Here is a 15,875-nt window from a genome sequence, read left to right on the forward strand (position 1 = left end):
ATTTGTTTTAAAAATTATCTAGGTAAAAGTTACATATATGCTACAGATAACATAAAAAGTAAGTAGAATCGCGTTGTGACTGAACAAAATGCGTAAAGCATAATAGTGAATCAACCAAAAGATAGATTATAATGAAAATAAAGAAGCTGTTCTTATTTCCTCCAATATTTTGAGTGCTTCTGCAAACCTAAGGAAGAATTTCTCGATTATTTGTGTATAACAAATATTGTCTAAGAGATTTAACGATTCGGCATTTTAACCGATTAAAATGCGTTTTGTCTTTTTAGATTTTTGTCCGTAACATATATGTATAATAATACATTGTGAGATTGATATATTTCAAAAAAAAGGTTGTCGAAGAAAATTATTCCTTCTGTGCACTCAATTGTATCATCTTCATGTTCATAATCAAATTTAAATTCTTCCTGCCTTCTACCTTTAAATTGTGTTTCGTTTGAAGTTTGTATGCTGCAAATAATATATATATACGAAAATACGATAATCTCTACACGTATTCGGATACCAAAATACATTTACTACAGATATGCTATAGCGTTATTATTGGTAAGAAAAGAGTCAAGTGCATTAAAAGACTAGTGTGGGTATGAAACAATCGAAAACACGACGGAGCTTAACACGATTCACAGGAGACATCGGAATGTCTGTTTCGAAAATTTCTCGTAAATAAATCGCGTCCCGTTAAGGAAAGCTCCTTTTCTGTTGTCCAAGGAATTTCAAAAGTTCAACGCCACAAAAGTACGCCAAATTTGGAAACCTCGTCATTCAGAGAGTAAAGAATGAATACGAAAGGACTTTTATCGTAAAATCTAAGTGGGTGCGTTCGAAATCTTAGTGATTGAGTGGAAATAATTTTGAATAAAACTATATTTCCACGATAGAATATTAGCAAAGATATACTTGGAACCGGGCACCGTGCAAAATCACAACCGCACTGTCCTAGACTGGCTCCGGAGGTGGATCTCCGTTAACACCTTCTCTGGATTGGATCATCACTTCTGTTTGTTCTTTGGTCAAATCTTGTTGTTCCTTTGTTACGTTTAGATCCTGATCTGCGATAAAACTACGACGAACCGCACCGTTCACCACCGAGGATAGATCTGCGTTTCTTTGTTGAGTATCTCTCCAGGGAGTGGTCAGAATTTTCAATCTCTGTAATTTATTACGTACATCTATCTATCGTGCGTCTATAACTCTCTACGCTGCACAGATAGAACTTATATTGTCATTTACAACATGTCGATTATAGAAATCGTATGCAAATTATTTCTGTTATCCCGTATTAAACAATATCATTACGACGAAAACGCCAAAAGGAAATAAAATCAATTGTATTAAAATCATGATATTACCTGAATGAAACTGCCGGGCGTGACGACGATCTTATAAATTGCGATGCCGGGTATCATGGCAATTGAGGAAGTCGCAATTAACCAGCCTAATACATTTGCCCAGACAGGGTACACGTAATCCTCATAAGTCAGTGGTTCATAACCCATTAAACCGTAAACGATGATAAACTGTAACAATATAAAAAATTAATTTCTTGGAAAAGGACATGTAGAAAAGGAAGAGAGAATTGTGACCTATTTAACTATTGATTGATTACATTTCTGAAAGGAATACGAGTAGTACAAATTTGAAAAAATTGAAAAAAATCTGTACTTAACAAAATATTAGGTACATGTGTATTATTTTACTAATTATGCGAAAGTTAGAAGGAAAGTATTATACTAATTACAATGCACGTTGTATACGATATAGAGCTATGTGTGTGGCAGATATACCATGAGAAATATCGGAGCAACGAATTTCCAGCAGACTCTCCAGTAGATTCCAGGTGAAAACCCAATCATATCTTTAATATCTGCGCAAAATCTATCTACCCCGTAGATCCAACTAACAGCGATCGCCTCCGCCAAAACTGCAAACAACATCGAGTAGCCAGCTGCGTATCGGTCCAATAAGTGGAAAAAGTAAAAGCCACCCTGTGTATAACAAATATCATTTTTTATGTAAAGATCAATTATGCCAGGAAGTTTTTTAACGATAAAAAAAAACACGATTAGATCGAAAATGATCCAAATGAAGTAGCAGAGTCAATTACAATTATTTCATGAAATGCGTTATAGTCATCGTCTTACCTGGGAACACGAGGCTAAACCAACGAGGAAGTATAGCGTGAAAAGCGAAGCGACGAAAATTTCGCGATTATTCCCGATAATTAGAAACTCATCGCTAAGAGCAGTTATTATCGCTTCAGAGCCCCCGAACTACAAGAAAAGATTTGATTATGCTCTCAAAAAGAGAATTGATTATACATATAATATAATTGAATTATTATATTGCACTGTAAGGTGTTCGCGATAGAGTATTAAGATTAATTAAGTAATTAAAATTAACACAACTAACATTATCACGAGGAATGATAATTTATGTAGTCACAGTTTTCAAGTTAATTACACACTGTTCTCTCGTTGTCTTAATTGCACAGAACAATATTTCATTAAATCTTCTGTATTTTTTCTAACAATAATAAATAGAAGTTATATGAATAGCGACATACCGAGCTATCCAACCCCAACGTAAGCAACATCATAAAAAAGATAAGCGCCCAAAACATCGATCCAGGCATAGTAGCGATAGCAGCAGGATAAACGATAAACACTAGACCAGGTCCTTCAGTCGCTACATCCTGAATGGACTTTCCACTTGCTCGAGCCATGTACCCTAGTACAGAAAAAATCACAAAACCAGCGACGAACGATGTTGCGCTGTTTATCAAACTGGTTAATAAAGCGTCCCTGGAAAACATGTAAGCGACAAATAAATTTTACATTTATCAGTACACAAATTTATTATTTTTTATGTATTCAATCGAAATCTATAGATATTTAGATACAAATGTACGATTTTTATTTATAAATATTGGATAATAAGATTGAGAATATTTTATGTAATTGAATGAAAATAAAAATTTGTTCAATGAAAAGTGAAATTTCATTATTTTCTAATTCAGTTTTATTTCATGATATCGCGTTCGAATGAAAAGTTTATGAAAAGTTAAGACTTTATTTTATTAAGTCAAGATTAAGAAAAAAGAGGAAAGTATGTTTCCATATTAGGCTAATTTTCTATCCATTCGTTCTCAATGAGAAATATACTTATAGTAAATAAAGGAGCGAGACCGTTTAAACAATTTATTATACTCATTACTTGTAAAACTTCACTATCTAAAACTAGTTAAAAATGAAATATACTTAATTACACACATATTACTTACTTGTAAACGTTGTTGTGATATTTATTATAACTTGCATAAGCCAAAAGCACCCCAAAACCCGGTCCGAGAGAGAAGAACACCTGCGTTGCGGCATCCACCCACACCTAAATAGAGATTAAGCATTCAGGAAAAATCGCCAGATAGTCTCAATTTTACGATTGAGATCGAAATTTCATCCAAAATTCAAAAAAGGCAGTTTATCTTCTTTAATAAAGAAAGATTTATTTTTTCCGTCCCTTTCTTTCCAGAAGATTACGTTTGCGTCGTAAAAGTAATCGACAAATTTATTAACTTTTAAACATCTTCCTCCGTAAAAAAAGAGAAAGGAAGATACAGAGACAACGATTCGCCGTAAATTCTGATATTTTAGAAGTCAACAAATTTTTCTCGGTCGTTGTGCAAAATTTACTCGAGCGATCTAGAAACGTTATTCAAGTCGCCAGAGAAAAATGCATTTCACTTGCGAGTCAAGAGGGTGAGAACGTGAGATTTCATGGCCGTGACTGGACCGAACTCTAATAGTCATTATGACAGGTACACAGAGTTTCCATTTTCAGCGTCGTCGGTTAAACTCGGCACGTTTCTCCCTTTCCCATTTTTCTCACTATCCGATTTTTTCGACCCTCTTACGCCGGTGCATTAGCTTGCTGACCCTCGGATTCTTATTCTTTTCCATGACCACTGTAAATAGCTACATATTTCATAACGCCGCGATCATCCCCTGAAAAGGCGATTCGCTAAATTCAAGAGGCGGAGCCGACAAACTCACGATAAACCACAAAAGTGAAACTACGATATTGCGTAATAATATCAAGGTACAATCGCTTGTATATCGTATAAATTAGTTTCAATATATTTTTTATTATTACATAAATTTGATAATATCTGTACGTACGTTTCGTTCGTTTTAACTAAATTATTTCTGACTTATATCTATAAGATGACTTTCAAAAGCTACTGTAATAGAATAATTGTGAAATAACGTTATTTTATTTACCTCAGCTTTTGTTATAGCAGAAAAATTCGGATTAAGGTAGTAGCGTATTCCTTCCAGACTTCCTGGCAACGTGACGCCTCGTATAAGTAGGATCAGTAAAACAGCATAAGGAAATAGAGCCGTAAACCAAACCACCTGTAACAAAAGAATAAAATTCTTTGATCGTTCTATTCGATGGAACGATAATCTTAGATTGTTGATAATAGCATAACGTTTTAACACAAAAAAGTTATGGTTAACCAACAGTAGTCATAAGAAAGAGTTATAACGTGAACAAAATATTAGAGTAATAGTAAAAAGATGAAGTAACATTTTTGTTCATACTGCTTTTACACTTATTTCTACTGTAGAATTTATTTCTAGACGACTGGTGACGTGAAATCTAAATTTACACCATAAGAAGTTTACCTTGCCAGAAGTAGAAATGCCCTTCCACAAAGAGAAGTAACAAATCAGATAGACTACCAGCAGACATAACGCAATATCCCATTTAATTGTTCCAAGATCGTGTAAACCTTCGCTTTCGTGAAGCTCCAGAATAGCTCGACTGTCAAGAAAATTACCGAATTAGTTGCTCAAAAACATGCCTTCTTCTTTATTTCATAATATTTGATTATTTCGATTTTTAAATATGATAAACGTATTATGAAATATGTAAGTATATGATATAGCCTTAAAAAATTGCCTGAAAACAAAGCAAATTGCTATACAGGCTCCGTTTTGTTACCAATTTTCCATAAAAAAAATGTGTATGTATAAACATTCGCAGTCTATTCATAAATAACGAATATCAGTGATATATGTACAACAAAGCACAAGCAATATAGAAAATCGACGCTTTTAACGCAAAACAAATATGCAGAATAAAACTTACTTGAAATATTCTTGAGCAGCGCTCGTGTACCACGTATTGTTGTAGCCTTGATTTGAATCTCTACCCAAATGTTCGGCTATTAGGGAGGAATTACTAGATTCTATCGAATCGAGCGAACCAAACATATTGTCGAATGTATAAGAAATATTAGCGTCAAACGCTCGACAATGTGGCGTATTCCATGGATTGTCACAAGTGGTCCAAGGTAAAAGGCTGGAGAATGAGGCGAAGAAATACCTCAATGCCCAAGCAATGATCACATTGTAATAAAAATCGACGTAGAATGCAATTAGTACCACTGCATACCCAATACCTATGCAAACATTCGATTGTTATATTCAATTTTTGAACATATTTCGAACTTTTAATAAACTAGTAATAAACTAGATTTGGAGGTTTGGATAAATCAATTTCATGCAACGGTTTATAATTTATATTAATTTACTACGCTAGTACTTAACTATATATTTAACTATATCAATGACCGAAGGTAGAATGGACGCGATTCATTTAATTTTCAGAACGATAAGTCTCTTTCCATATATAGTTAAGCAGTAAAAAGGTAATTGGCGTTTCAGAAGGATTAAAAATCTCGGAGGACATGTCCTATGTTCTGATTCCTGAGCCGGAGAATATTCCATTATCCCGTGGGAAATGTGTCTTGAGCGGCGAATCAATTACGTCGTTCATCGATGCGGATCAGAAGGAAAAAGCGCGCAGAAGACAAGAGTCAAGAAGAATCCTGCATTCCCATCGATCATCACGACGATCCTAGGTGAAATCGTCACGATCCAGGAAATCGACGGAAATGGAAGCTCTTCTCAAGTGGTCTTCCATCCTCGGATTTTCCAGGATTTATACGCGTTACATAATGTACCGTATAGCGCGATGTAGAGCAAAAGAAAAGAAAATATACCGGCCGTGTCTAATGCATAGTTCCTCGTCGTAGAAGATGACGGTAAAGTGCTTTGAAACGTTTCCAGAACTGTCTTCTGAGAGTCAATCAGAAAAGTAATCGCACACAGTGATGCTATTACCTCCATTGTTGATCTTTTCGGTGCAAAGAATCAAGTGGAAGAGGAATTTTAACGCGATTATTTCTAAGCTCGATGATATTAGACGGGGTTTCTCGAAATATGCTGTGTTCAGTTATTTAGGTTTTGAATGCGTATTTCGTACAATTGATTGTTGTTTTATTATATGATATTATACAATGTAAATGGTAAGAAACAAACCTTTCTGCGAGCTTTGATATATACTTTAAATTTCTGTTAGGAAATTTATAAAATTAAAGCGTTAAAAACGTGAGTCATCGAAGAACCGTCACATTATTACTATTATTCTCGGTTTAGTAATTAGCACCAAGATAATTAAGAAAAGGATCTTACCTTTTAAAAGTGGCACCAGGCGACCCCAACAAGTGATCGCACCTTTTCGATTGAACTGACCCAGAGCAAGTTCCATGTAAAACAGCGGAATTCCTCCTACCACCAACATTATACAATACGGAACCAGAAAAGCCCCTGTAAGCATAAATATAGTATAACATAAATAATAAAATAATAACTCTCTCAATAATAATCAGATATAATAAAAATTTCTAAAACTGTAATTAATGGAGAGGAAAAATGTCTGAACGCTAAAAACTTTTAAATACTTTCACGTATGGTGGTATTTAGGTATGAATAAAATAACAGCAAGTTTTTTCATTAGAAAACGAGAAAATCATGTTCATATCTTTGATCAAATTGAACGCGTTTAATTTATTTACAGGCACTGTGGGACACGTCCGGATTCTTATCATCTTTGATGACATCTGCCGCGTGACAAGAGACCGATATGAAGAGCGAGGAAAAAAGTGATGTGCGAGCCACTCGCATCATCGTGTTAGCTGCATAACTGAATTGCAGAATATTTAGAGCACCAGTGGCAGCAAGGTGCTTTTAGGTACGTAATTCGATAGCGAACTTTTGAAAATGTAGCAAGGCAATGGCTGAAATGGTGATTCTGATAAAGCTGATTTATCAAACGGTTAAACAAATACAAGTATCGTGAATTCTTAATTAGCACTCGGTATTAGAACGAAATCAAGATTATATAAAAAAAGTAAAAATAGGGTAAACAATATATAGTAAATGCATAGCATATTCCAACAAATTTTAGTATGTATTTAGTATGTATTCATTATTTAAATTAACCATTATTTAAGTAAAACAATATATCTATAACAAGTATTTAAATAATATTTTTTTTTGCACATGTTTTGTAGATTCTAAAAGTCAGGAACATGCATGGACAATATCTTCTATGTTTTGGATACAAATTTCCTCAGATATGTTGAACATTCTTACTCGTTGCCCGTCTTCGTTTTTTCCCAATAAATTCTTCTTAGTAACCACGGAGACGTAATCGCATTAAATAAGGATATTCCCTTTTTCTTATGCCCTGCAGTGATGAATTTTTCTCATTTCTCGTTCACGAATAAATTCGACATAAGTGCTTTTGAATGTTCTTTGTCCATTTGTATAACGAAAATTAAAACTTATTGAAACTTTAATATTTAGTAAAAAATGGACTTGTCTGTTTTTGAGGGAAATAATATAAAGCTATTAGAACTTATTTTCGTAGATTATCAAAGATAAACTGAATACCACATAATGCAGACATTAACTACTTAAAAAGTATTATATTTTAACAAATCATTTAGACAAAAATTCAGTAAAGTGCTTCGATAAGAGTAAAATATTTTTAAGAAATATGTGTTTCTTCTAAATGCTAAATACCATGATGTTTCATCCATAATTAGAAAATCACTTATTAAGTATATTATTAAATATAAGAAACCATGTAATTCGATTAATTATCTGTGAACAATTTATTTTAATTGTAATGTTTTTAATTGTAAGTTTCCTTATGAAAACGTACGATCAAGCATTTTTCATATTCAAATCTCCTTATCCTTGTTAAAGATCGATGATGTGTTGATATTCGTCGATTATATTTCTAATGGTATGGTTAGGAGACTCATCATTATATTTAATATACCACGCTATGTAAACATGAACAACGTACACATAGATATACATATGCATGTGTAGAAAAATTCTTAGAAATCGATTGCAACATTAAATGTAAAATCTCAGAACTATTAAAAGCGACTAAACTTGTTTAAATAATTACAATGTGCTTTAATGTCGTAATAGCTTCATAACAAGTTCGTAATAAACTTGCTGTATTCATATTTACATACAAGTTAAGATAACGGTCTTTCATTAAAATTCCAACAGAATTCTTTAATAATCTATTAAGGAATTTTTGTGTCTTAATTTTGTATTTTTTTCTATTTAATAATCTTATGTTTATATTTCTTTACTATTTTTATTAATAAACGTTTGTATTTCAATTTCCTTGCAATATATATATTCATATAGCATCTCTAAAGAGAGTTCTTCCGTATGTCATGAACAAATGCCCGGCTTTGAATAACATTTCCGTTTAATTTTGGTCCTTTGAAAATATAACGATTTTCAAAGACCGACACTTTGCACTTGGGTTCAACTAGATTTTAGTAACTCATTAATGCTTGTAATACGAATGACTTGAGAAATTTAAGTGTATATAAGATATTTTCTCAAGCTTTAAGTTTATTTAAAGATTTAAGCACATTACATTCATTAATCAAGTATTAATGGTGCATTAACAATATATAAACCACGCAGAAACCAAAATGATCCAACTCGATCTTTTATTAATTTCTTAATTTCATTACGTAAGCATACGATCAACAGGCAATTCTCAAAGAACGAGTGCTTTATTCCTATAAGTTCATTCATCGCACATAGATGATATAAATATTAATAAATTCTAAGGTAAACTTAAAAAATAGTATTTGTAACATATTTGTATTTTTCAATTTATAAAGTTGATGAAAGTGACTTCTGAACGGTTTATATGAATGGTTTTCCGCATTCGAAAAATTTTCTGAAATGTTCAATCAACAACTTCGGTACATTTTGCAACAAAGCTTTTTGAAATCAAAAATTTGACTTCCAGTAGGAAAAAATTATAAATATCAATGAATTTATTCCTACACAGTATCCAGTCTTCTTCCTTTTTTCTATTCGCTTCATTCGTGTCTAATTGAAAATATTTCATTACCGTTTTATAAAAATACACCAATTTAAAATAAATTTTTACTTTTCAATGAAATTAATTTAGATGTAAAATAGATTTGAGATATCTGTGTGCTTCATTAGCAAATAAGGAATATTCATCGATAAAATATACAAAAGGTAGAAATTCGATTAAAACGCAGTCACTGTAACCGCAGAGAATAAAAACTTTATTATGAATGCGTATCCAACGAGAAAATGCATTATTTAAACCGTCACGTTGGATTTATGGAACTATAAATAAGTGAATTAGAACATAAAGTACATTTCCATTTTGTACTTGACCATTTGAAAATTATACATAAAACATTTATTATAATAACAAAATCTTTCTTCAATTTCATCTTATCATTTTATGTATAACATTCATCTATCTTTAATCTAAATTTACTAAATGATCAGAGTTCTGCAATTTAAGGACAGGAGTATACATATGAGTCACGGTATTTCGTTAAAAAATATGAAACCTGCACAATCTCTAATGTTAATCATATATTGTATACACAACATAGTAATCATTGATGAAACATAACATATAAGTCTTATATAACCATATATCTATTACGTGAGGAAGTGATTCCTTATAAAAACAATTAACCAGAAATATGAAAAATAAAGTTTCCTTATACCCGGTATAGCTTCCTAGAAAATCGATTTCGTAAATTATGTGTGTGTGAGTGTGTGATTTCGTTATACGTAATCTATCACGATACCAACTTTACACGTAGTAAAATTCAAATTGAAAAAGCTGTAATTTTCAAAATTCCATATTTTCTAAATTCGATAAACACGAACAATTTTTAACCTTTTGCGTAAACATACAAAGTTCCAATTACAGCTTCTATGTATGAAACAATTTGACCATTGACTCATAGATGATGAAGCTAATCGTCCAACGTTCATGCCATTATTCACCATACACGTGTATCTAAAAGTGAGTCGAAGGTTTAACAACATATTATGTAAAACCAGATCCTGTTCTAAGCAAGGATAATTACTTTTTCAAATCTATAATAATCAATCCGGCGATATAAACGTACAAAATCGATTCGCAATGTTCAGTTCAATCCACGACCTATTTTATTTGAATCATGTTGTTTAAAGCTGTTTCGTTTACAACGAGGAAATGATGACAACAAAACCGTATGTGGAAAATTTGTAAATTTTCGCAAAGAAGAAGCGTGAAACACAGGGCAAAATCATGGGACATAATGGATCGTATACGGTGTCATGCAGCAGACAGAGGCGTCGCGAACGTCCATGATCAAAGGCCGGCCCGAATGGGAAATTATAATTAATTAAGGTAATTGGAAATTAGCGACCGATCTTGTCGGTACTAATGGTGCGCCCTACTCTCCTCTTAATTGAGTTAGCAGCCGCTTTTGAGGAGGCCCCGTATCGCTGATAGCTGGTCCTAATCGTATTCCTACGAAAGACTCTATAGAACAAAAGCTAATAACGTCGTCGCCGCCATCGTCATCGACCCCGCCGTCGTCGTCATCATCGTCATCGCTGAACTCCGTCTTCAAAGTCGCTGAGAGTTGCTTATGGAAATTGTTGTTAGAAGGTTTGTAAAAGAAAACTAAAGGGTTCGAACTTTGTATGTGATAAATAAAAGTAAAACAGGTTCATAGAATATAATATAATACCATTATATTACGATTCATAATGTAACCTTGAAAGTGAAACTGTCGTCTTAAGATTTCAACGCGGTCTTTTTTCTAACATTTCCATTTATATTCATTTTTTCGATGATATTTAACGATTGTGCTGAATATATTAAATTGCGAATAGCGATTACAAACTTTCTTACTCTTAGTAAATAACAAAAGTATGATAAAAATAAGTATTCTTACATTTGTATTTAAAAAAAAGATACGCAAAACATATGAAACATAGAGAGTATGCAAGATAAATAGTACAAAAATCTCCTACAGGTAAAACAATTTATTTTCCAGATCTCCCGCTTTATTTACAATTTTCTATAAAGCTATGGATTTGCATAGACATCCACAGTCTAGTGATAAGTTTAAAATACGGTTTTAATTCGTTACGGTATTTAAATTGTTACGTAATAATCTCGCTCACGTTTTAAAAAAAGAGAACGTTGTTTGAAAAAAAATCTTGGAACAAAAAGTCGCTCATATCAAGACACTTCAAATATTTTCCTAAATATCACGATCGCTTAAGCTTCTTTAAATGAAATCGATCATACAATTTTATTTGAACAGAATATATAGGAGATGATTGACATGGAAACTAAATCGAAAACATGATGTAACTAGGGCTAAGAATTAAATCTACGTGGACGCTGTAATCTTCCGAGTCGGTGCGTGACTCTTAAATTGCTCTTTCGCTTTAATTTAGGCCAATTTTGAGTCCTGCAGCAGATGCTTTCACGGATAAGAAGCCTAGAGTGAAATCTAAATCTCAGGGTCATTTTCCACGAGGTAAATGCCAATTAGTCGACCGGTTAACGCGATGTTACCTTACTGCCGGAATGCATTACTTGATGCATCCCCTATTGCGCAACTACGAAATAACGCCTTGCAACGCTATCAGATAAAATAACAGGATGTTTGACAGGATTAATATCTTTGAAAATATTTTTCAATATCTTAAATGTTTCACGGATTTCGTAATCGTTATTTCACAACCCGAGTAGTACATAAATGTGGAGGAAAAATCAAATCTTGATTTTTCTTTTAATATATTTTAAATATAAAAATGTTATATACTATATACCTATGTCCTATTAACTGAATTTAATCTACGTTGTCTTGAGAATTACCGAGATTGCAAAATTTGTTTTTGATCGCTGAAAACGCGTTGATAATCGTCGATCAAGCGTGATGTGTAGTATTGACGATTAAAAACGATCTATTCGTTGTTAAGCATTATTCTGTTGCTATTCCTACGCATATCATTATCTAGAAATATCTGGTTTATCTGATATAAAGGAAACAAAGCATCACAGTTAAAAACACGTTTTTTGTGTCCATTTGTACTTCTTGCGATTATATACAGGGTGGTTGGTAACTGATGGTACAAGCGGAAAGGCGGTGATTCTACGCGAAAAAAAAAGTCGAAAATATAGAATAAAAAATTTTTTGTTTAATTTTTTCCTTCGAGACAACGATCTACAGTGAGATCCGTTATAACGAGACGCGATAAAATGCACGCGTACCGACCGAAAATTCAAAGTCGACTTTCTCGAAAACAAAGCCTCGAACGAAAAATTGTTATTCTATATTTTCGACTTCTTTTTTCGCGTAGAATCACCCCCTTTCCGCTTGTACTACCAGTTACCAACCTCCCTGTATATATGAATAGTAGCTACATAATTAGAAAAAGATAGAATGTTGCGATACTCACCACCGCCATTTTTGTAACATAGATAAGGAAATCTCCAAACATTGGCAAGGTCGACAGCAAATCCAATAACAGACAAGAGGAAGTCAACTTTGCCGGACCAAGTCTCCCTGCCATCAACGCCGCCATTCATCTTTGGATGATTTTTCACCACCCTTGACGACATGTCTCACCGTTCTGTAATAAACAAATTGATTCGTTAAAAATCATTTTTCCTGCAGAATTAAGGAAGCGAAGCAAACAACAAACAAAATTTGACGATTTCTGGCTTATCTACTGACTATTTCATACTTATAAATTTGTTAATCAACAAAATTTCAGCCAACATGTAATATTATCGAAATATAGGATTATTTGTAAAGCTATGTACATATTCGATGAGATTGGAAGAAAAATTATTTGAGAGGATCAGATGAAAAATGATCTGACAAGTGACAAAATCTGTAATTTGATGAAACTATGAGTGAAATTAAACGTTAATAAAAGATATGTGCACGTCTCTAAACATTCAAATCACGTTACTTACTCAAAAACAGTTTTGAAATTCTCAACAAAATTAAAATTTTCTCAAACTTGGTCACACATTTCCCGAACAACCCGATACAGTGGTCGATGATTTAAATTGTGAGACAAAGAGACGCACTCCATGAAAATCCTGATACGAAATACAGCAACAAATCGAAATCCATCGAATAGACAGGGATATCTCGACCGAGTTGACAAGCACAATGGGTCCTCGTTCCGCGGCGATTTTTTCTAAAATGTCCATATCTAAAAGTTCGCTAATTCTCCGTCGATCGAAATCTAATTTGTCGTTTCTCTGAAGTTTAACCAATCTCATCCATTACATTTTGTTCTATCCCGACTATCGGTCGTATTAAAAAAGAAGAAAAAAGGGAAGCCGTAAATAAGAATTTTCGATTTTTAAAAGATAAGTCTTATAAATATAGGATAATGGAACTAGTTCATCGTCGGGAAAATGCATTGAATTACATGAAAATTTCTTTGATTAAACGATATAATGTTTCGAAAGAAGTATAAAGTTTTATTTGGAGAAAAGGACATTTCGTATACACCAGCTTAATATTATGTTTTGTAAAAGATTAAAGATACGATGAGAAGGTGAGAGAGGGAAGGTGACAGAATGGATGTGGTAGAAGAAAAGAGGGTGGTGGATGGAGGAAACGCGTGCGGGCGCGTGCGGGCGCGGTCACGTGTAATTTGGCGACGACAAGTTATCGATAGCCCTTCAGGCGACAACGCTTAACCCCCGAGCGAGGCTCATTGTGCCCTGGTGACGGGTTCCGGATAAACAGCGTATATTTCAAAGGCGACCGCGGTGCCGGCTTCGAGGGGACTCTCGACGAGGGGTTTTCTGTCACACGCACTGATCCATGCTTGTCTATAGATCGACCCGATTAATTGATATTCGGCGGTTATTGCCGAACGACGATAGAACTCTCTTTCTCTCTTTCTCGCAGTTAGTATCTCCCACTTGGTGTCTCTGTAAACAGGTGCGACGAAAAATGATGCTTTTATTTCTACTGATTTTTAATCTAAATTGTTACGACTACTAAAGTTTCATTCAGATTAGTCTTTAGGTGGTTTAAAATCAAGTAGGCCGATCGCGAGTAATATATTAAATTCATCCTTAAGCTCACGAAAAATGTGAAATACCAAAGTTGTTAAATTTCAATTACATTCGTTCGCTTTTTAATTTTAGGCTGTAATCCTGTAAACGTTACATTTTATTCTTGTTCAATTTATTTGGATAAAAAGCCCATTGTGCTTCTCTGATCTGACACAACATTCGCAAAATGGTTTCATGAACAAAATGCAAAAACCAGTTGCAATATTGTACGTTCTAACTATTTATTGGAGATCTGAGTAATGAATACAAAATGAAATAAGTAACGGGAATAAAATTAGTATAACATTTGTGAAATATTTATGAGAAATATATTCTATAGGCTAAAACTACTATTTATAATATTACCATTCAATGAATAGTATTCATGAAATTGTTATTAGCATAATAGGCTCCAACGTTAAAAGAAAACTAGAAAACAACAAGCCCAAGGAAAAGTCTGTAAAATAACTACGATTTGATTGAAAATTCCATGATTAGAGTTTTATTTAATACTACTGAAGTATTTAGTTTAAAACACAAAACTCATGGTAATAAAGAAAACTTTAACTCTTTTAGAACATAAAAAAGCTGCAATATGTGTTCTAAACTAAAATTAAGACAGTCCGGCATGATAACTATAAAAAAAATGTACTTAAAATTTTAATGAAAGAATCAATTTCAGCCATTAATTCGCCATTCATTTTTAAAATTTAATAAAACTCACATACCATTATCGCTAATCGATGGTTTTAATGATTATGAATTATAAATGTTATTTTTCACTATAATATTAAACGATTTATATACAGAGAATTATTTCAAACACATAACACTGAATAACAATTGTAATTGCGACGATAAAAACAATTGTTTCCCGCACCAGGTCATCCCACAGAGTCTAGCGTTACGCATAGAATTACACAGTAAGACGTTGAAGTCAAACTAGTTTTAATCAGAGGCGCGTGCAATCAAACATTATGAAACAAATATCTTACCGAGAAACAAATCTAAGGCACGTACACCGCTTCGAGATCTAGAAAAGACAGCCTTGTTCGGAAAAAAGCGAACGAAACATAACCGTCGCGTGTTCCTCAAGATTTAAACGGTGACACACGAATGCACTGAAGAAATAGAGGGAGATCGAACGTTGAAAGTGTGCAAATTCGAAGAAACGGAATGGCTAACTCCGGTGGGGCTAGAGCTTTTATCTTCTATTCAAGGTAACGTTGCAAGATTGTGTCTTTCTTTTCCTGTTCTTATTATATCATTAGATTGATCGCACAATTCCGTCATTTTTTTTTCATGAAAAATAATCAATTGTTTTAACTGAAATTTCTTCTAATTAATCTTCAGTATAACATTCATTGTTACTTATAGTTTCCTTTCTCTTATCTAACAGTTCATTTATTCCATCGTTGTTGAATTTTTAATTTTTATTACTAACATATTCTTTCAATAACTCGATATTAAACATTTTTCTTCTGTCAAAAGTTTTACAAAGATATGAATAAATTATCAATCTGTCTGGA

General features: G+C 33.1%; 1 protein-coding gene and 1 long non-coding RNA gene across 2 annotated transcripts; one reads left to right on the forward strand and one right to left on the reverse strand.

Annotated features, from left to right (window-relative positions):
* Nucleotides 1-867: 867 nt before the first annotated feature.
* DAT (Sodium-dependent dopamine transporter) lies at nucleotides 868-12,882 on the reverse strand. The gene is made up of 11 exons (XM_033340331.2): nucleotides 12,720-12,882; nucleotides 6,561-6,695; nucleotides 5,173-5,485; nucleotides 4,707-4,845; nucleotides 4,299-4,433; nucleotides 3,302-3,405; nucleotides 2,585-2,822; nucleotides 2,163-2,291; nucleotides 1,806-2,006; nucleotides 1,371-1,538; nucleotides 868-1,170 (listed from the first exon to the last, which is right to left on the reverse strand). Exons 1-11 carry the CDS (start codon nucleotides 12,880-12,882, stop codon nucleotides 958-960), a joined length of 1,938 nt encoding a protein of 645 aa, XP_033196222.1. The 3' UTR covers nucleotides 868-957.
* LOC143303158 (uncharacterized) lies at nucleotides 10,383-12,821 on the forward strand. Its single transcript, XR_013059183.1, has 3 exons — nucleotides 10,383-10,911; nucleotides 11,712-11,794; nucleotides 12,742-12,821. It is a non-coding gene; the product is annotated as an uncharacterized LOC143303158 (long non-coding RNA).
* Nucleotides 12,883-15,875: the final 2,993 nt, after the last annotated feature.

The sequence above is a fragment of the Bombus vancouverensis genome, chromosome 9, assembly GCF_051014615.1.
Source record: "Bombus vancouverensis nearcticus chromosome 9, iyBomVanc1_principal, whole genome shotgun sequence".
NCBI classification, from domain to species: domain Eukaryota; kingdom Metazoa; phylum Arthropoda; class Insecta; order Hymenoptera; family Apidae; genus Bombus; species Bombus vancouverensis.